The following is a 22,953-nucleotide window of genomic DNA, read 5'->3' on the forward strand; positions in this document are numbered from 1 at the left end:
GACTTCCGGTACTGGGGAAAGCGTGATGTCATTAATTGTGATAGATAGGTCAGGTAAGGAAGATCTGTAAGATGGAGGACAGATGATGAGCTCAGATATGTCCACATTTAGCTTGAGAAAGCAAGAGGAGAAGAAGGAGGATATGGCTGATAGACACTCCGGGATTCTGGGCAGCAGAGAGGTGACATCTGGGCCAGAAAGGTAGATCTGAGTGTCGTTAGCATAAAGGTGGTACTGGAATCCATGGGACTTTGAGTTGACCCAGGCCAAGGGTATAAATTGAGAAGAGTCGGGGTCCTAGAACAGAGCCTTGGGGGACTCCAACAGAAAGAGGATTGGATGAGGAGGTAGTGTGAGAGTGGGAGACGCTGAATGTGCGGTTTGAAAGGTATGAGGAGATCCAGGATAGGGCGAGGTTTTGGATGCCAAAAGAGGAGAGGATCTGTAGTAGGAGTCAGTGGTCAACTGTGTCAATTGCAGAGGACAGGTCTAGAAGCAGGAGTATAGAGTATTGTCCATTTGCTTTGGCTGTAAGGAGGTTGTTAGTAATTTTGGTCAGGGCTGTCTCAGTGGAGTGATGGGGGCAGAAACCAGATTGTAGATTGTCAAAGAGCAAGTTATATGAGAGGTGGGAGGAAAGATCAGCATGGACGTGCAGCTCCAGGAGTTTGCAAGTGAATGGGAGCAGTGATATTGGGCGATAGCTGGACATAGCGGTTGGGTCCAGCGTTGGCTTTTTAAGGATAGGCGTGATTGTGGTATGTTTAAAAGCAGAAGGGAAGGTACCGGACGTTAGCGATAGGTTGAAGAGGTGGGTTAGGGATGGGATAAATGTAGTGGTGAGGTTGGGGAGGAAGTGGGATGAGATGGGGTCAAGTGCACAGGTTATGAGGTGCGATTTGGAGAAGAGGCAATTAAGCCTCCCTTCAGTGATGTTGGAGAGGGAGGTTATGGGGTTTGGGTATTGGCCTGGTATACAAAGGGGTTGTGGTGGTTGAACAATAAAGACTTGCCTTGTTTGGTCGATCTTATTTTTGAAGTGTGTGGCAAAGTCCTCAGCGGAGATGAGGGAGGTTGGAGGGGGCAGTGGTGGGCGGAGGAGGTATTAGGAAGCGATGGGGAAACAGATTTTAGCCACTGTCTAACCACTTAGATGCCACGGTTACTATGACCTTTGGGGTAAACCAGGGCTAGACGGGAATTTGAAAGCTGCTCTAGCACACAAAACCCACCAGCCCACTTACAATATGCCCCCCATAAAGAAAACCAGCTATGCAAAATTCGCACTCCAGAAAATTTTTAAGTTCTTTCAACTTTCTTAAGATGTGTGTTACAGAGAGAGGGGTTATTCCAATCTTAGACTCTTTAGGTACTTTATAAATGCATGATTAGTTTACCTTCCAGAGTGCACCTTGAAGTTTAGTGAGTGATTGGCTTTAGTGAGGAGGAGAAGACATTGTGACCTGTGCATGCTGCCTGCTCACTTCAATGTCCAATTCTTCTCACTGAAGTAGCTCGAGCGGTGTCTAAAGACAGGCAGGAAAAAGGTATTAGAGCAGATCCACTGCCACATTTTGTGCACTCTGAACATGTTACTGTGCTCCTCTAGTGCTGACCACGGTGCTCCTCCAGTTCCCAATGAAACACTGTCAATTAATACAAAGGACTGTCCTTAATATGCAAATAGGAGTGCGTAACAGTGCACCAAGACATAGGTCATGCCAAGGTTGAACTGAAGTGTCCTCCTTATCATAGAGAACAAAGCTAGATTTTTTTTTAGCACATAGTGAGTTAAACTGTATATGCCTGGTATGATGTTTAGAGGGTCTATGTACCCTATATAAATGTTTATGCAGTTTTATTGGCATTTTGGGGCTGATGCACTCCCTTTAAACCAACATTATTCTAATCATCTATTACTACCAACAAGTTGAACGAAAAGCTCCAATTTGACAGACTGTGATCCTATACCTTGGCACCTACAGTGGCTTGCAAAAGTATTCAGCTCTTTTGTCTTTACCTTTTCTGAAAGGCCACAGAGGCTACAATACCATTAACAAGAGGCACCACTAACCAAACACCTTGAAGATCAAGGAGATCTCCAAACAAGTCATAGACAAAGTTGTTGAGAGATACAATTTAGGGTTGGGTTAGAAGAATATATCTTAATCTCTGATGATCCACCGGAGCACCATCAAATCCATTATCATCAAATAGAAAGAACTTGGTACCACAAGAAATCTGCCAAGAGAGAGCCACCAAAACTATCAGTTTGGGCAAGGATGTCATTAATCTGAGAGGCAGCACAGAGACCAAAGGTAAGCTTGAAGAAGCGGCAGAGTTCCCAAGCAAAGAATGGAGAATCTGTCCATATGACCACTCCATAGAGGTGACTTTTATAGAAGAGTGGGCAGATAAAAACCTTTCATTACACACACAAAATGTAAGGCTCATTTTGGGTTTGCCGAAAGACATGTGGGAGACTCCCCAAATGTACGGAGGAAGGTGCTGTGATCAGATGAGACCAAAATTGAACTTTTTGGCTGCCAAGGTAAATGTTATGTTTGGTGCCAATTCAACACAGCTCATTACCTCAAGAATACCATTCCCACAGTGAAACATGGTGCTGGCAGCATCAAGCTGTGAGGATGTTTTTTGGCAGCAAGGATAGGGAAAATAGTTCAAGTCAAGGGGAAGATGCATAGTATGAAATACAGGAATTTCCTTGAGCAAAATCTGTTTCCGTCAGTCAGAGATTTGAGAATGGGCTGGAGGTTCATCTTTCAACAAGAAAATGATCCAAAGCATATTGCTGAAGCAACACTCAAGTAGTTGAAGGGGAAATGTGGTAATATTTTGGAATGGTCTAGTCAAAGCCCAGACCTTAATCCAATTCAGAATCTGTGGTCAGATTTGAATATCGCTGTTCACAAGAAGAAACCATCTAACTTGAAGGGGCTGGAGCAGTGAGCAGTTTTGCCTTGAGGAATGAGTAAAAATCCCATTGGCAGGATATAGAAAGCTCATAGAGACTTATCCAAAATGACTCGCAGTTGTAATTGCTGCAAAACGAGGATCTACAAAGTACTGACTTTAGGAGGGTGAATTATTATACACACTGATGTTTTCAGTTATTTTGTCCTATTTGTTGTTTGCTTCACAATAAAAAGAAAACCAAATGTTCACAGTTGAATACATGCTATTTACATGAACCGATTCAAACACTCAAAAAAACAGTGAAATTCCATGTTGTGAGGTAGCAGAACACGAAAAATGCCAAGGCGGTGAATACTTTCCCAACCCACTGTATGATGACAATTTCTGATTGCATTAAAGTGCTCACAGCCTCACATCAACTTGTAATGCTGTGTGGATTCCTTTCACCAGAGGTGATAAAATATGAGGCTCTCAGGAGCTACACTTGTGAATTGGAATGGTGGGGATTAATTTGGGGGATATCCATAGAGATAATGTTTGGGCTTTATGTCAAAAGGATATGCTGCTTGAAATGAGTTTGCTCAACTGGTTCCTTTACTCACCCTCAGCTTCAAGCCAAAGATGAAATGGGACAACCCAAAGTTAATGAAGACATAACCTTATTTATACAAATAGATGAGAATTCTAATGTGACACATGTAAAACTGGTGACGGATTCCAATGGAATAGCAGAATTTACACTCAGTACCTCAGATTGGGAATCTTATGTAGCTATAATGGTAAGTCAGTCAGAAGATCTTTATATAGAAATGCATTGAATTTCCGTGCAGAAGAACAGTGCAGATTTTCTCCATTAAAGGAGCAAATGCAGTTACTACAAAAAATCTAATCAACATATTTAAAGGATACTGAATTCACAGTGATTTAAAAAGAAGGGACACAATGTTCAGAAGAGTACTGTAACCTTTCTGTTTAATAAATATTGGAGGTCTAAGCCCATGTCCCAAACATAACATACCAAATGGTTAAACCTAGAGATTGCTCAACGAATACCTCTGTAATAGTACATGGCACTTTGCATGTGGACCGTATAATGAACTTGGGCTCAAAATACTTCAACAAAGGTTCATATGAGTACATTATACTGCTTAAAAGTAGATTACTCAGCAAAAAAGCAACTTACATGCTGAAATGTACTTTTTAATTCTTTTAATAATGTCATGGATTACATGTAGTCTACTAACACTTAAATACAAGAATATAAATTTTCTAAACTTATTTTAGAGTTTCATTGTACTGTCCCTCCAAAATAGGAAGATTTTCTGACGTTTGTAATCTATATATATATATAAACGCCTTATCATGTCTGTCTGTAACCGAAATGCCGCCGCGCTGACTGGTCGCGGCCGCCAGGCCACAACCAATCAGCAACAGGCTTAGTGCGCAGGTGCAGTCCGCAATTAGAAGGACGCACGCCACCGCTACCGTGCCGTCTGGAGATCAGCGGCGCTAGCCGCTGATCTCCCGACGGTTGCCGCGGGTCATCTCCGGGCGCACAGGCGTCAGTGGCGACGCAGCCGGAGATGCCCGGCGCTAGCCGGTACCCTGGGTCCTGAGGAGAAGAGACTCCTTCGGACCCTCGGTACCATAAACGTGGTCACCTTCTGACGGCCCCCGGAATCTGTCCCTCCTCTCCCACTCTGCCGGCATTTACCGTTCCCAGTACTGCTTTGCGCGAAATACCGCTGATGACGTCGCGCTCTCGCGAGAGGACGTCAGCAACGGTCTTCTGGCACAAAGCAGTACTGGGAACGGAAGATGCCGGCAGCGTGGAGAGGAGGGACAGATTCTGGGGGCCGTCGGATGGTAAGTATATCACATTTTTTATTTTAATCTCCCGCTGGCCATATTCTAGAGTACCCGATGCTTTAGAATCGGGCCAGCAGCTAGTAAGAAACATATATGTTGTAAAGACCCAGTTGTGACTTCTTTTCTCAGGCACGTTGTTCATCTGATGTTCACGATGATGATGATGAGGATTATGACAATATTAGATATTCTTTTCTTGAATCTCTTTCCCGAAGTACGTTGTGGCTTTCACCATATGAGCCTAAAACCGAAAGCTCAGTGAAAATACAAAAACATCCGAACGATATATCCTGTAACACTGATCACACCGTGACTGTGGAATATGACATCCATAGGAAAAACCTCAATGATGACACGGATCATCTTGTCTTTTATTACATTGTAAGTATTCTTACTCTTGGAATTATAATTGTATATTTTGTATATTTGGAATTACCATAATAGTTTTCTTGTTTACAGGATACATAACAAGCATGATGGGATCCTTATGATCCTGCGATGATTTATCATGATCTTTTATATGACAAATGTTAATTCAAGGGCATTTGTCTAATTGCACGAAAGCCTCCCATTTTTGGTAATTTTTAAATGTCACATTATTAGTATTATTGAAAGAACTATGTTTTTTTACATTGATCATATCATATTTAGCAGTTTTGTATCATGCAAGTATAGGATCGTGGGCCGACTGGAGGGTAGTCCCTTTCCACCGCAAACAGACTGGAGACAGAAACCAACGTGCGTTCAAACAGGTCCTTTTTATTGGCCGTCCTCTCAACGACCACAGCAACACGACAGCTTCTACGCACAGGCCCGGGTACCATTCACCTCCTGCCTTCTTCTAAGGCGACGTCCCTCGCGGTTCTTTCACTGTGGCTGCCTTAGGCCCACCACCACAGCGCTTACCCTGGCCAAGTCCGTCTGTCTGGTACCCCCAGGCATCCTCTGTCCTGTGGCTATCCTGTCAGGGCCACCCCCCTGACTGTCTCTCCTTCCAGACCCTTCCGGAGCTCATCCTTCTTCAGTCTCCACCTGCATTGAACTCCTCCTGGACTGGGTTCTCCCTGGGGCTTTCTCTCTTTTACTCCCTTACCTGGGAATTCCCCTCCTGAGTCCCCGTAATTCCGCCCACCATGACTTTGCGGTTTCTTAAGCATTAGCTACTGTTACGTCCTTTCCCTGCTTTCTTTTGTCTCCCCCTAGTGGCCACAAAACTAGGTCCTACACCGTCTCTTCCTAATTCCAGCTGTTTCCCCACACGAATATACTAATTCACATCAAGTATATTTACTGCACATCTTTACATTCACTTTTCTTCCTCAGACAGGTCCATTGGTCGGTCCACTTCCCTACATACCTCATTCCTTTTACCATTGTCGTCCCGACAATCTCGTACCCTTCGTTTTCCCTTTTTGAACTTACCCACCTTCTTTTGTCCATGTGACCGGTTGACGAGCAGAGCCCGGAGCCTTCTAGCTCTACGCGGGGTGCTGAACAGAGCCGGGTGCAATCAAGCTCCGAGTAGCTTACGGCTACTCGCAGGCATGTGCACCTCTATGACAATTCCTCTTTCATTGGGGTAGGACCACCCGGACTCCTCAACGGGTGCTCTCCCCCACTTTTCTCACCTTCAGAATTGCATTCAACTCTCCGGCTCCGGCCTACCTGGTCACCGGGTGCTCCCCTCCTTTACTTTAGGTATCTGTCACGATATGTCTGGCTCTGCGTGACGCGACCCGATGATCCATTGGTCACAAATCCACAAGACAGACAAGGGGACACTGGGGAAACAATTACAATGGTGGGCCCTATCATAGGGAACGGGGATCTCCTAAGGAAGAACCCAAAACTCTCCTCACATTCCCTATACAGGTTCTTTCAACCTGTCGCCGACCAGGATACCTCAGTCCCTCACTTGTCCTGCACCTATCCCTTACTAGGGAACTGGCAAGAGCGGACACTGGTCCTCACCTCTGTACTAATAAACACCAGGGAAAACAACAGACAGGGAAAAACAAACAACACTTAGCTTTGCTCAGCAGTCAAGCACCCGGACACCATTTCCAGCAGAAACACCAAGGCTCCAGATAAGTTGCAACAGCACTGCTCCAGATAGCTCCTCTCTTCAGCAAGGTTGGTTAGTGAATGACCAATATTACCAACAGTGATCTGCAGCAGCTGCTGGCCTTTTATAGGAAGGAGGGGTGGTGGTCACACCTGCTGGCTAATTCAATGTGTAGTAACACCAGCGGCCACCAGGGGCAAAAACCCATTAGCAGAGTAACTAAAGTTGTAGAAACACCAGCGGCCAGCGGGGGCAAAAACTAACATAAGCCCCGATGACTTGAAAGGAAAAAAGGTTATATATGAGGATCCAGATCTGACATTGATCCAAAAATGGATTGTGACAGTATCTTGGTCACCTTGGACCAGATCCATGGACCACTGTCTGTTTCAATTTTCACAACCCATCCTTGTACCTTCAGGTATAATCAGTAATGGCAAGCATTTTTCTAGTTTTGCACTTTGGACCTGTTGAACAATTTTATTTGTATAACATTTTAAGCTAACTATACATAATTTCAACATGTACTACTTTTAATAATTATAACACAAACTATTTTCTTCAACATATGGCATGGATCATCATTTTTCAAAACAAAACATTAGTGCTCCCCCTTCCTTTGCGGAAAGTACCCCCCACACATCCCTGCCATATCAAGACTTGGGGTATTTTACCCCTGAGGGGACGTGGAACAGTCCCCATGCTGCGCAACAGTGCACAGCAGTCCCGGTAGTCCGTATTCAGCAGTGCTCCGGGCCATCTCCTGATGGCCAATGTTCCGCCAGCAGCAAGGAACTCCACAGCCATGGTGCCCCCGGGATGTCTTGATTGCTCCTGGGCCCCGAGTTTCATTAGTGCCCGAGACTCAGGAGTCCACCTTCCTTTAACGGGGTTCCACATTCCTCAGGGTACACAATAACTGCCAAGGCATAGTAGCTGCGGGGGCAGTATTCCTTGTAAAAGGATACATTGTCTCACATCCGCAGGGCCCTCCCATGCTTAATGGAGGCCATGTTCAGGTACACCTTGTGGCCAGTCTCCGTTTCTCTGATGAAACCGCAGCTCCTCTCGACATTCGTGTATACAAGCTGCCCGGCACACAAAGGGACAGACATGGCTGCCTCCCCCTTCTCGTGTAGCAGCGCCCAGACCTCCCACTCTTTGGCCTTCCTCTGTGATATGACATCAGCAATCCAGACAAAGGGCCCAGTATAGGCCTTGGAGCCTGGCGAGTAGGCTGCAGCAAGAGCCGAGAACGGGGCAGAGGCGGTCGCGGGTACCGGTGAGTGGGGCAGAAGCAGCCACGGGTACCGGTGAGTAAGCCGCACCCGGAGTCGAGAGTGGAGCAGAGGTGACTGCAGGCCTTAGTGAGCAGGCCGTGGATCTGCTCCGCACCAGAGATGCGGGATAGGGAGCAGCCGGGCGGGGCAGCTCAGGGTCGATGGCGTGGACATCGATCGGCCCTGCATGGGCCGTGGATACATCGGGATCTGGGGGTGCTGGACGAGGGTAGGCTGAAGGGGGAGGCTGAGGGCCAGTGTCGGGGCCCTTGGGCTTGGCTCGTGTACGGGGCATGGGGATGGGAACTGCCTGTGGTGCCGCCGGCTGGGCCGGGGTAACACTCACCTTCCCCAGCACCGCAGCTCACATCAGGCCGCCCTGCAGCTCTTCCAGGAGTCGGTGCATCTGTGCAACTGGAGGGCCCGAAGTGTCACTGGTCTCCGTCGCTCCTTCGTTGCTCCCGATCCTGTCGTCTGGAGTGCACAGCTGCTCTTCATCCCGCCATCCAGCTAGACCAGCCTCCAGGCCCTATGGTTCTGCAGGGAGAGTCGTCAATGGTTCCTCCAGTGGCTGCCCCGGCATGGCCTGCGCCAAGGGCAAGCACACCGTCACCTCCAGCTCCGCAGGTCCAGCCGTCAGCAGCTGTGGTGGGGTCCCAGGTCGATCTTCCTCCAGGGTGAGTGTCCTGTACACTGGCAGTGACTCCCAGGTGCAGGTAACTCGGCGGCCTTTCATCTCCCGCCGCCATTGCCACTCCATCCAAGGCCTCGGCAGCTGCAGCGTTGCATCGTGTCCAATGTCCAGAAGCTTAATGGCGCTAGGCAGCTGCACCCAGCCTGGTTAGCAATGTCACTCCTGTTCCTGGGTGGGACTCTGGCCGGCCCCTCCACCCATTTTCCAGCGTTTAGGGGGAACGGGCAGCTGTCACTGGATGTACACCGCTCCCCCCAGGGGTGGGCTCGGCTTAACTCACCCCGACAGTTTCTTTTGGCGCTATAGTCCTCCACTTCGACAGCCGACATTTCACTGGTCTGCCAAAGTCACTTTCTGGGTACTTGTAATTCCATCCGATAATGTCAAGTAAAGTCCACAGATCACAATCTTCAACCCGCTCCTTGCGGATTCTTTCAATCTAGTCCAGTCCATAAATTGCAGCAAATTCTTCAAGCTGCTCAGCCCGGGTCCTTTAAATCTTCGGTGCTGTCTCATCGCTGAGTGTGAATTGGTGGTGATGATCCTGTTGACTACGCCACTTGTAGGATCGTGGGCCGACTGGGGGGTGGTCCCTTTCTGCCGCGAACAGACTGGAGACAGAAACCAACGTGCGTTCAAACAGGTCCTCTTTATTGGCCATCCTCTCGACGACCACAGCAACACGACAGCTTCTACGCACAGGCCTGGGTACCTTTCACCTCCTGCCTTCTCCTAAGGCGATGTCCCTCGCGGTTCTTTCACTGTGCCTGCCTTAGGCCCACCACCACAGCGCTTCCCCTGGCCAAGTCCGTCTGTCTGGTACCCACAGGCGTCCTCTGTCCTGCGGCTATCCTGTCAGCTCCACCTCCCTGACTGTCTCTCCTTCCAGTCCCTTCCAGAGCTCATCCTTCTTCAGTCTCCTCCTGCGCTGAACTCCTCCTAGACTGGGTTCTCCCTGGGGCTCTCTCTCTCTTTGATTCACTTGCCTGGGAATTCCCCTCCTGAGTCCCCGTAACCCCGCCCACCATGACTTTGTGGTTAGCTGCTGTTATGTCCTTTCCCTGCTCTCTTTTGTCTCCCTCTAGTGGTCAACCCTCAGTACTGCACCGTCTCCTTTTCCAGCTGCTATTTGTCTCCCCCTAGTGGCCATAACTCGGTCCTACACCATCTCTTCCAAATTCGAGCTGTTTCCCCACACGCATATACTAATTCACATCTTTACATTCACTTTTCTTCTTCAGACAGGTCAATGGGTCAGTCCACTTCCCTACACAAGCTTACCATTCAGTACCAGAGATATATACTGCTCAAAAAAATAAATTGAACACTATTCCATTTGCAACAGGCTGTTTGTGTTCCCTTTATTTTTTGAGCAGTATATTTATCTCTGTATTAGCACTTTCAATAATACTTTATAGTTTGTTGTTTGATTGACACATTGCTTTCAGCATTTCAGCAATAGTGTTCTCTTGAAGAAGCTAAGGATTGGGAATGCAAGCAGTTACATTGATCAAAGATTAAATGTGGAGGACAAAATAAAACTCTCCCACAAAGCTTCATCCACAGATATGGTCAGACCCATATTTGAGAACATAATTGCAAACTTAGTAAAGTGTTCCATGATGGAAATTAGGTGACTATAAAGTCCTTCTTTGTTCCCCTTCTTGCCAAATTACACTTCTTGCACTGCTTTCTAACATTGTAAATGACCTTGTGTAACTTAGGATGATAGTAAAACTTATGTAACTAGCCAACAATCGTTGTACTACCAAAGAGTCCCTTCTTTTCATACATCCAATCACTGCTGCTCTAGCTTATTTTCTAGGCAGTACTGTTTGCCAGATGGGATTTCTTTCTTTTGGCAATTTAACCTGTCAATTCAACACACCTTCATTGATCGTTAGCCAATCCCATTGCTTCACCAATTGCTTTACTACGTTTCATAAGCCATCTTTATTATCTTTATGTCACAAGCCACTGCTTCTAAGCCTCAGTGTAACCTACTGTTTTTAATATCACCACTCTTAAAGAAGCACTACCATCAAAGTTTTTATCCCCTTCATATATTTCAATCATCCCATCATATAGCACTGTGTACTTAGAATTGCTCATTTTGCCCTCTACCCAGCTAATTCTCCTGGTGAAATATTGTCTTCCCCACCGCAGCTTCCATGGTGTTGCCTTATCTTTCTCTTTTTGCAGTGTGAGAATCTCGATGAATTCTCTCAACATCCCTTTCAAGAATTCCATACAAGCTTCTATTGACTTATCTTTCTTTAACTTTTTGAGTTCATTATGCCTTTATCTTCATCAACTGATTTCTTAAGCCCAGGACAAATTTATCTGTTATGGGATATCAGCATCCCAATAAGCTCTTGAATTTCTGTTATCAGTCTTCAAGATACAGTAGCTGAAATATTTATTACAGTTCAACATTGCAGTTAAACCGCCTCACCTGAGAGCAGATAAGGTGGAGGTGTTTTTCTGCTCCGTTCATCACAATGTGGTTTCCAGGTAATCCCCCCTTTTACCCTCACTCATGTTTCCTTAGACCATTAGACTCCTCAAACCCTTCTCCCTGTGAGTGGTGGTTGTATTTCGCCATCCAAGCAAAACCAACCAGTACCTCAATCACTTTCCCACCTGGCTTCCACCTTTTTTCTATCCAGTAAAATTCCTGCTCTCATCATGGAGGACTTTTACATCCCCATTGATAATCCAATCTGCCAAATCTGTCACTCATCTTTTTTCTCTAATCTCCTCTTTTGGCCTTTCATAGCTTACTAACTCTTCTACACATGAGGACGGGAGTACTCTGGACCTGGTCTTCTCATGGCTCTGCTCTGTGTGTGACTTTACTAACTCCCCTCTCCCGCTCTCTGAACACAATCTTCTTTCCTTCTCTATTAAGAACTGTCTCCCCTCTCAGGATGCCCCCATTTACTGCACATGTAAGGCGGCCAGGGTGGTAGTCGTGGCAATGGGCTGGTCTGTTCCCACGCCCTGGCGCCCCACAGATGAAATGAAAAGTCCTTTCTGCTGCAAGTGCAGCATGCACAACTTACAGTTGGTGATAGTGTTCATTTCAACCATCCTTGGTGGAGAAAGGATCTAGAGAGAGGTCCTGGCAGCTCAGTCAGAGCCCTGGTGTGAAAGGAGTCATAGGGGATTTCCTGGTAGCGCTGACAGAGCTTGGTGTCAGCGATTCAGGAGGAGAGCAGCATGCTGGTGGTGGACTCTGCTGCCAGGAACAAGTGCAACAGAGTAAAGCTTAGTTGTGTTTCCCCGTTTGTGTTATCTCCTTAATGTACAGCGGTGGGGCCAGTGCCTGCGCCACCCAGCTCCCTAGCAAGGGATAGGTGTAGGGTGTACTAGGGCAACAATTTTAATAATTGGCTGCAATGAAACAAAGAGTGAAAAATTTAAAGGGGTCTGAATACTTTCCGTATCCACTGTAAGAAAGAGTAACCTCTTGAACACCTTTTATCAAAATCAATAACTAAGCTTATTTTCATTATAGACAAAGGTTTAGTTTTCTACCTCAGCTCTGTGTCTAGTTTCTCTGGCTAAGTTTAAGTAGTTTGTTGGCGCCCAATAGCTGACTCCCCTAACTACTTCCCTGCCTTTTATTATAGAAGAACAGCAATAATGAGAACAATGTATTTCTTACTCACATATTACCTGCTTTCCATGTTTTTACAGCTCTTAGACAGAAATGGAGTCGTCTCTTTTAACGAACATAAAGAAAACATTAAAGACCAAAAAGATAGCCAAAGTAAGTAAAATGGTTTTCTTCTGGAGACAGAACAGACTTAATTCTTCTTGAGTATGAACACTTTCTGAAAACTAAATTTTCCCATCTGGGGCAGCAAAATTAATAATCATGTTATTGCCTCCATTTTATTCCTTCTGTCACTGTATTATGCACAGTTCTAACTAAAAACTATTTAACTGTCATTGCAAATAGATTTATTACCAAAATGTACACATTTTTTGATGTTTGCAGTAAATTAATCAGACAGGAACTCTAAATACTACAACAAACTAATATACCAATTGGTTTCTCCAAATTCGACACAAAATGTCAATTTTAATGATTATTTTAGTTTCAGAATTATAAAACCCCTTCATAACAGGTGTATTTAATAATATATAGAGCCTCTTGGACTGCTCTAACCTACTGAAAATATGATGTATAGCCAGACACCAGTATCTAGCTGCTTTCCTGATGAATCTTAGTCTATTCATCATGTGCAATGGCCTACAGTTCTTTGATTTTCAATGGGTTCCATGCTGTAAATGCCTTGTTCAAATCTCACCAAAGATTTGTTATATTGATTCAAGTCAAGTGACTGATGACTGCTCCAGAATTTTCCAGGACTACTTCTGAAACCAAGCCCTGGTGGAGTTTGAGGTATACTTGGGATCATTGTTCTGCTGCAAGTTCTAATAAAACCCAAGCCTCAGCTTCGTCACAGAAATCATGATGTTTTCTCCTGGGATATCTTGATGCTTGATTGAATCTATCTTGCCCTCCTCATGCTGCAGTTTTATAGTTCCAGACAAAGCAAAGCTGTAAAAGAATATCACCAAGGCACCGCCATGCCTCACTGTAGGCAGAGTTTTTTTTAGAATTTTACTTCTTTCTTCTGCCTCCAGATATCCTGCTGATTCATAGGCCTGAGAAGTTCCCATTGTATTTCATTACTCCTCAGAGCATAATCTTTGAACTACTGTTGCTTATTTATATGTTTTTTATCATTTTAGTGCTGCCAATTATTCTTGCATTTTGGAGTCAGTAGAGGAGTATGGAGACCTTTAGTGTTTAGAATGTGCCTTACTGTGCAGCCTTAAACTTCAGTATCTGCTGAAGACAAATCTTGCTGCAGATCTTTTGTAATCACTGGAATGTTTTTGACCACTTACATCCTCAGGAATCTGCTAGCAGCTGTATGACAGCTTCCTCTTTCTGATACATCCAGGTAGTATAGCCAGCGATCCTTTACATTTCAACTTGCAAACCATTCTTCTCATGTTTTTCTTGTCTGTCCAAGGCAATTATCTCTTCACTCTCTTGACAACCCAAAACTACTAGTAAACTGGAGACCATTGCTGATGAGGAACGGGCTAATATTCCTAAGGAATGCTGCCAGAAGCTAGTATGTAGCTATGTATTATGTTTATAGGAGATATTAACAACCAGAGAAGCTCTAATAAATATTAAAGCCTGGCTAATAACAAACAACAAGCTTTTGAGACTAATAAGGTCACTTTTTCAGGTATGGCTTCATAGAGTATCAGAAAAGTCACATTGCGTACTTATTACTGCACTATTCCTAAGTCCTGTTGTGTGGGAAATATTAATATAATATAATTAATATTTAAAAAGTTCATAAATAATGAATTTGGGTATTTTATTGTCCACTCCGGTCCGGTCAGGCGTTCTGAGGCATGATGAGGTATAGGAAGCACATCCTCTATTTGATGTAGAATTATGTAAATTCATGTGAGACATTTATTACAGCCATCACTGTCACAGTCTGTCATGAGCTTGTACTCCATTACTAACCCTAGAGCTTGATGTCAGCAACAGATCAATCACACAAATGTATTACCCCGATTTTCAATCTGGAAGAGCTGAGGTAAAGAGCCAAAATTGGCACATCTAATGGATGCGCCAATTCTGAGGCATCTGCGAACTAGTATTTTTAGGCTGGGAGAGGCTATATAACCATGGACCTTATCAGACTATTAATATTAGCCCACACCTGTCCACATTACCTTTACTTGTTATCAAAAATGGGAGGACCCCACATCATTTTTTAGGGTCCTCCCAATTTTAGATAACCAACAAAGGCCACACAGACAGCTGTGGGCTGATATTAATAGGCTGGGAAGTTCCATGGTTATCTGGCCCATCTCAGCCTTATATTATAAGCCTGCAGCTGTCTGCTTTCCCATAGGGGGTTATGAAAAATAAGGGGGACCCTACATATAATTTTTTTTTATTTATTCATTTAATAGGTGAAATAAGGCTAAATACTCTTTATTGCCACATGAAAGGCATTAAAGGGTGTTCGTTTAGTATAGTTATTTAGTCTATCTATTCTATCTCTCTATTCTGAAGGTTGGGCTATGATTTTACGGTAGTTGGCTGATGAAATGTTGGGTTTCCTTTGAGATGTGTGTGGAAAAATCGCATGGCACGCGCATGGTCCATGTGCCTTGTTACTTTTTTGTAGCACACATTAACTTGGATTGGTGAGTGCAATCTGATTCTTGCATCCATTAGCAGCATGCTGTAATTTTTTTCAAAGTTTGCTCTGATCTGAGAAAAAACTTGCAGATGAGGCACTGACTCATTTAACCCGTAATAGTATGCTGATATTGGACTCCCCATGTTTGGTGTGGGCTCTGACGCTAAGCCCACACCTTTTCGGGCACATGACTGCTGATCTGTACACCTGATATGTGCCTGAAACAGCCGTGGGTGGAATCACAATCCATTTGTGGCTGTTAATCTGTTAAATGCCGCTGTCAATATCTGAAAGCGGCATTTAACTCTCGCTTACGGCAAGCACACCGGAAATACATCGGTGACCCCGATGAGTTGGCATGACAACCAGATGTCTCCAGCAGACCTCTATGGTTGTCACTGCCGGATTGCTATGAGTGTCGCCCGGTGGTCGGTGCTCACAGCAAGTGAGCATTTCTACTACATACAGGCGATAAAAATAAAAAAGAACCTATACATGTTTGGTGTCTATGACCTGGAGAATTATAATCGCATGTCAGTTTTAGCATTTAGTGAACATAGTAAAAAAGAAAAAAAACAACAACACTGGGATTGCACTTTTTTCGTAATTTCACCACACTTGGAATTTCTTTCCTGTTTTGCAGTACACGATATGTTAAAACCAATGGTGTCGTTCAAAAGTACAACTCATCCTGCAAGAAACATGCCATCCCATGGCCATTTTGACCAAAAAAATAAAAAGTTATGGCTCTGGGAAGAAGGGGAGCAAAAAATGAAAAAGCAAAAATGCCTCTGGATGTTAAGGGGTTAATAACCTTGGTCAGAGAGCAATGCAATGTTTTCTCCCATTGCACTCATCCGTATTATACCACGGTGTGAATGAGCACTTATTTTTATACTTTTTATATTAAGATGCTGAATATTTCTGAGGCTGCAGTAATAAGTAAAAGTGGCATTTTCTGTTGAATTTTGAAAAAAAACCGCTCATTGTATGGCCGGAATCACACATGCGAGAAATACGGACGAGTCTCACATGTTAATACCCGGCACTGCCGCCGGCCTCGGGAGCGGAGCGTGCGACTCCATGTATTGCTATGCAGCCGAACGCTCCGCTCCTGAGTGCAGGAGGCAGTGCTGGGTATTAACATGCGAGACTCGTCCATGTTACTCTCTTGTGTGATCCCGCCTATTAGTTTTGTGAGCTATTTAAATTGTTCTTATTCAATTGATTTATTGCGAACAGCAGAAAGTTTGTAAATGTTGCTAATAAACCAAATTGGAGGGGGGGGGGGGGGCGTTGAATAATTTTCATTGCAACATAAACCCTGATTGTAAACATGAAAGAAATGTCGCCCAAATGATCACTCAACACAAAGCTGACTTGAAAATCCTTTATAATTTTGCTTACATAGATTGGCCAAGCATTCATGTCTGTTTCAAGAGGGTCATGGGGATAAGTAAGTGTCATTGATAGAATCCCTTGTGGACGATTGATTGACCAACGGATTTATTTTCATTTTTCCCATTTTTAGAGCTGCATGGTTCATTCCCGATCAGTTTCCACGTGGAAAATTTCTTCCCTATACTTGATCTTCTTATTTACTCCATTCTGCCCAATGGAGAGACAATTGCTAGATCTACTGATTTCTATGTTTCACCGTGTATAGAAAATAAGGTAAGAAGCTTATCTGAACAGATTACTTGCTTTCCAGATATGAATAAATAAGAATGCTAGGTCATAGCAGGACAAGCCACAATGTTATCTGAGTAGATATTTCAGGAAAATAGCAAAAAGAAAAAGGAACCAGAAGGGTCAATATTTATGTGCACATAATTTGATTTAATGGTCAGAATTAAAGAGGATCTTTCACCAAATTTTTCATGTTTTAACTAGACATATGATGTAATAATGGCTCTAAAGAGGAATAAAGTATATATACTGTATATATATTATTTCACCTCTCTGTTGCGGCGATATTAGCAATCAAATATTTGGCACCTAATAAGCTAACTTTAGTGAAGTCCTAGTGGGTGTTATCATATAGTTTTCATTGGGGACGTGTATTTCTGCCTCTTGTATGTAAATGAAGTAGAACCTGTGATGTCATCAGGGTTACTGTTCTGCCTTCATACACGTTGATACAGTGTGCAATTCAGCATGCAGCATAAACCACTGTTCTGTAGTGTTGAGCGATACCACCCGATACTGAAAAATATCGTATCGGAATGGATCGGCCGATCTAAAAAAAGTATCGGGTATCGCCGATTCCGATCCCGGAAGTCCCATTCAAGTCAATGGAACATAAATATCGGAATTAAAAAAACCCTTTATTTCCCTGTAGGTTAATTCTACATGAAGAAAAACAACTAATAATAATGTAGAATGTATTGTGGGAGGTGTAGGAGACATTAAAGCCATAGAGGCTTAGCCCAATCAAATGGAATAGCAGGATTTTTTTTTTTTTTAAAGACGTTCGTAGTTACAAAGATATTGACTGTTAAAGTCTTTAATATTTTGTCAGATATGTATGTTTCACTACTTCTGTGTTCTTCCCCTTCTTTTTTACTTCTCCCACACTTTCTCCATCCTCTTCAGCAGCAGCAGCAGTATCTTTTTCATCAACCTCTTCTTCACCTTATTCATCTTCTTCTTCTTCTTCTTCTTCACCACCTTCTTTCTATTTTTTTTTTTTTTTAAATTCTTCATATTCAACTATTATTCTTCTTCATATTCTACTTCTTCATCTTCTTCCTATTCTTCTTAATCATATTCTTATTTGTGTCAGGCATTCCTGTAGTTGTTATCTATAAAAGTTTGAAGATTACACCTTCCGTTCAGCCTGTCACAAAAGATTTACAACAGGATTTGTCCGCGTTCAGTTTGGCCTGTAGTAGCAGGCCTTTTCCAGGGGCACCACGAGGAGGAATGGACTCACCCCCATACACTGCTTAGTCTTCTTCTGCTTATAAATTAGATAATATCATTTGCTCAGATTTTTAGTGTTATGCTTAATGTTCTTCTGCTTTTGGTTTTTATGCTTCTTGGTCTTCTGTCTCTTGTTATTCTGCATCTTGGTGGTTGTCTTCCTGTTCTTTGTCCTCTTGGTCATCTTCTTCAGGGTCATCTTTTAGGTATTCTGTGTGGTCTTCAGGGTCATTGTCAGGGAGATCCAGAGTGAGAATCAAAAACCATTTTCACAAGCTTGAACTTGGAAAAGTAGCTGAAGGTACAAGAAGGCTGAGGAACTGCTGAGAACCAGCTGACGGTACTGGAACCCGGAGTGGCAGCAGAATGAACAAGAGCCAATGGCACAACCGTGGACCAGCTGACGGTGCTGGAACATGATTACTAAGCAGAAGGTACCTGTGCTCCAAAGCACTAACAAGGACCAGCAGACGTTGCTGGAACTTGGATACCAAGAAGGAGGCACGTAGGCCAAAGGCACTGCCGAGAACCAGCTGACGGTGCAGGAACCCAGATCGGTGACAGAAGCTGCAAGAGCAAATGAAACTAGCGAGGACCAGCTGACGGTGCTGGAAGCTGGAGGGGAAGCAGAAGGAACAAGAGCCAATGGGACAACCGTGGACCAGCTGACGGTGCTGGAACACGGTTACTAAGCAGGAGGTACCTGTGCTCCAAAGCACTACCAAGGACCAGCAGACGTTGCTGGAACTCGGATACCGACAAGGAGGCACCTAGGCCAAAGGCTCTGCCAGGAACCAGCTGACGGTGCTGGAACCCGGATGGGTAGCAGAAGGAACAAGAGCCAATGGCACAACCGTGGACCAAGTAATGGGAATGGGGACAGAGTAGCAGATATTGCCGGACACACATCAGTGGATCAACTGACGTGCCTGAGCCACAGTAACACAGGAACAAGTGTGGATTGTGCACACGCCACTTCAGAGCAGCGACTGGCGGGGTTGAAGGCCAGGGGAAATACTAGAGACAGTAGAGCCAGAGGCCTAAGTGGAGCACGGTGAAAAATCAGTAGTAGTGTGAGTTTGGAGGCAGCAGGAGACTTTGCCATCCACACATCAGGGGAACAGCTGGCGTTACTGAACCCCACAGACACAGGAGCGAGTGTTTCAATCTGTGTGGACGGCACTTCCAGGCTACAACTGGCTGTTTTGTAGCCAAGGATCAATGCTACGAGCAGGCTGAGGCCTACTTGGAGCGAGGAGAAAATGCATTGTAGTGTGAGTTTGGAGGCAGCAGGAGACTTTGCCATCCATACAGCAGGGGAACAGCTGGCGTTACTGAACCCCACAGACACAGGAGCAAGTGTTTCAATCTGTGCGGACGGCACTTCCAGGCTACAACTGGCTGTGTTGTAGCCAGGATGAAGCATGCAGCAGGCGGAGGCCAACTTGCAGCTGGTTTTATAGAGGTTGTAGACTACTACTGATTGTAACCGTGCTCCACTATGGCCTCCGGCTCCACTGTCTCTAGTATTTCCCCTGGCCACCAACCCCGCCAGTTACAGCTCTGAAGTGGCGTCTGCACAATCCACACTTGTTCCTGTGCAACTGTGGATCAGTCATGTCGGTTGATACCCTGATGTGTGTCTGGCAAGGTCTCCTGCTCTGTCCTCATTCACACTACTAGTAATGGGAATGTGGACAGAGCGGGAGACCTTGCCGGACACACATCAAGGGATCAACTGACGTGACTGAGGCCAAGTAACACAGGAACAAGTGTGGATTGTGCAGACGCCACTTAAGAGCTGTCACTGGCGGGGTTGTAGGCCAGGGGAAATACTAGAGACAGAGGAGCCAGAGGCCTAAGTGGAGCAGGGTTAAAAATCAGTAGTAGTATGAATGTGGATGGAGCAGGAGACTTTGCCGTCCACACAGCAGGGGAGCAGCTGGAATTACTGAACCCCACTAACACAGGAGCTAGTGTTTTTCTCTGTGCAGACGACACATCTGAGCGACAACTGGCTGTGTTGAAGCCCAGGGATTATAGTTCAGGTGGTAGAAACATGAACACAACAGGAGACCTGGATACAGTTGCCAACCAATTATTTAGTCAGGAAGAGGACTGGCAAATTCTTGGGAGATCCAGGCCTTGTTCATTTTCAGAAAAGTAAGCCAATCGACGTTATCGGAAGATAGTCGCGTGCGACGGTCTGTTAGTACACCACCTGCGGCACTAAAGACGCGTTCCGATAATACACTGGCAGCAGCAGCGTAGAATTCCACCTGGTGGGTAGGTCACATATGATGCGATGTTCTGTAAGGCGTAATCGGCGCTGCAGAGCAGCAAGGCGCGATCTTGCCATGCTGGAACGACGCAAGTGAGCGCACTCTATGCGGACCTTGTGCAGCAGTGCATCAAGATCCGGATAGTCCCTCAGAAAGCTCTGCACGACCAAGTTCAGCACATGTGCCAGACATGGGATGTGAGTGAGGTTGCCTAGGCCAAGAGCTGCCACCAGATTTCGGCCATTGTCACACACTACCAAGCCCGGCTGGAGATTTGCTGGCACAAACCACACGTCGCTCTCCTGCTTGATGGCATTCCAGAGCTCCTGCGCTGTGTGGCTTCGATTCCCCAAAGAAATTAATTTGAGTACAGCCTGTTGACGTTTGGCCATGGCTGTGCTCATATCGGTCATAACAGGCTCCTGCTGCGCTGTTTCTGAGGAACTTGAGTAGGAGGAGTTGTCAATGTGTACAGACTGGATTCCTGCAATACGTGGAGTTGGCAGAACACGTACAGCGCCACTCTCCAGATCTGTACCCGGCTCCTCAACAATGACCCAATGGGCAGTGAGGGAAAGGTATCGTCCCTGTCCATGGTTACTGGTCCACGCATCAGTGGTCAGGTGGACCTTGCTACTGACGGCGTTTAGTAGCGCATGTTTTATGTTTGCCTCCACATGTTTCTGCAGGGCAGGGATGGCTCGCCTGCTGAAATAAAAGCGGATGGGCACGGTGTATTGTGGGACTGCCAATGCCATGAAGTCCCGGAAGGTGTCAGTCTCCACCAGCCTAAATGAGAGCATTTCAAGTGCCAGTATTTTGGCAATGCCAGCATTCAGAGCTTGTGCTCGGGGATGCTTTGCCGAGTATGGCCGCCTTTTCTCCCACGCCTGTGCTACCGATGGCTGTCGAGTGGCCTGGGAGTGTGAGGATGACTTGGAACGTGGTGCTGTGGGTGGAATGTCACTGGGTCTCCGGACAACAGTGCCAGAGGTTCTTCCTTGGCGATCCTGTAAGGAACCCAAACCAGCTGTGTGTGAGCTGGAGGAAGAGGCCCCATCACGAGCTAAAGAGGTGGTAGGTGGTGCTGTACGTTGGCCTACGTCTTCAGTGTGTCTGTGTAACTCCACCTCGTGCTTGGTCCGCACATGTTTCCACATATTAGTGGTATTGAGGTTGCTGACATTTTTCCCTTTTTTGTCTCTATGATGACACAGCTTGCATTTGACAAAGCAAATGTCATCTGCAACTGTGTCAAAAAAGGACCACGCACTGCAAGTCTTGGGAGCGCCCGTTTTGCCTTTTGAAAGTGGAATGCTCCTAACAGGTGCCGAAGTGGAGGCTACAGGCAACCAAGTCTGCCCCCTCCCTCTCCCTCCGGTTTTGGCCGTTCGGGGAATCTCTTCCTCAGAGCTGCTCCCACCACCTTCCTGTTCCTCACGCCATGATGGGTCAAGGACCTCATCATCTAGACTCCCCTCTTCAAACACCTGCTTCTCCTGGGTTGTCTCGCCAGCACCGTACGCACCAGAAAGTGGCACCTGTGTCTCGTCATCATCTGATGCGTACTGAGGTGTGCTGACCATAGGCACTGGCCCACCCGCCTCTTCAGATTCAGAGGGACAAAGAAGTTGCGCATCACTGCATACTCCCTCTTCTTCACATTCTGAAATGCTGCTTGGCTGGCCCCCTCTTTCCAAACCAACAGATTCCGAGAACAGAAGTAGAGACTGTTATGGCTCCTGTCCAGGGCTCTCTGACTGCCTGGCCACTTTGGCAGGTGGTGAAGAGACAGATGATTGCTCTTCGGTGCTCTGGCCCTGAGAGGATGTGGAAGTAATTGAAGTCGATGTGTTAGCTGCCATCCATCCGACAACGGCTTCAATTTGTTCCTCCCGCAGCAGTGGGGTACGGTGAGGTCCTACAAAGCTGCGCATAAAGGACTGTTGCCTGCTAAAACTGGGGGATGCTGACTCACTGGTGCCAACAGCAGGCACAGAATCCCCACGTCCTCTCCCTGCAGAATCCCCACGTCCTCTCCCTGCAGAATCCACACTTCCTCTCCCTGCTGAAACTCCATGCCCACGGCCACGTGCCTTACTCCCTGCCTTCTTCATCTTGCTAGACTGAGAAAGATAGGCAGAAAAGTATAAAGGGGGGCCTTAGTGTGCTTATTCCTGAACATCTGGTTACAGGTATAAGAAACACTAATTTTATGAAGTGTGTGTCGACTACACTTTAATGGGAGCTAATGTGGCCTACACAATTTTCAAATGTAGTGTTTCGTGAACTTTGTTGTTTTTTTGGGGGGGAAAAAAAACTAAAAGAATGTGACCGAAGATTTGAAAGTGAGAGTATCACCAACTTTCTGGAGCTATTACAATGCAGGCAGGTAACCTACAATGCAAAAGATGAGGCACCAAAAAAATTGGGTAATACTAATCTGGCTGCAGATGAAGGGCACAAGACAGAAAAAAGGCTCCTTTATCTACTCCTATATAGTGTTTGCAACCAACCAATGTAGATGGATAGGGATGGATGCACACTAATAGGAGAAGAAAAAATGAGCTGCAATTAAAGAAAAATATGTGTGAGGCAGTGACGCACGCTGAGCGGCCTACAACCAGACGTAGCTGCAGGACAC

The 22,953-nt window shown here is 45.5% G+C and overlaps 1 protein-coding gene across 1 annotated transcript in view; it reads left to right on the top strand.

Annotated features, from left to right (window-relative positions):
* The window catches only part of LOC141049745 (alpha-2-macroglobulin-like protein 1), a 257,127-nt gene that overhangs the window by 113,640 nt on the left and 120,534 nt on the right, over window positions 1–22,953 (top strand). Inside the window, exons 11-14 of the mRNA XM_073546472.1 lie at window positions 3,546–3,716; window positions 4,936–5,187; window positions 12,548–12,620; window positions 16,634–16,776. Of these exons, the coding sequence (XP_073402573.1) occupies window positions 3,546–3,716; window positions 4,936–5,187; window positions 12,548–12,620; window positions 16,634–16,776 (639 nt within the window). The remainder of the gene's footprint in view (window positions 1–3,545; window positions 3,717–4,935; window positions 5,188–12,547; window positions 12,621–16,633; window positions 16,777–22,953) is intronic.

Source organism: Dendrobates tinctorius, unplaced genomic scaffold (genome assembly GCF_039654945.1).
Source record: "Dendrobates tinctorius isolate UK_male_01 unplaced genomic scaffold, ASM3965494v1 ptg000147l, whole genome shotgun sequence".
In the NCBI taxonomy this organism is placed as follows: Eukaryota; Metazoa; Chordata; class Amphibia; order Anura; family Dendrobatidae; genus Dendrobates; species Dendrobates tinctorius.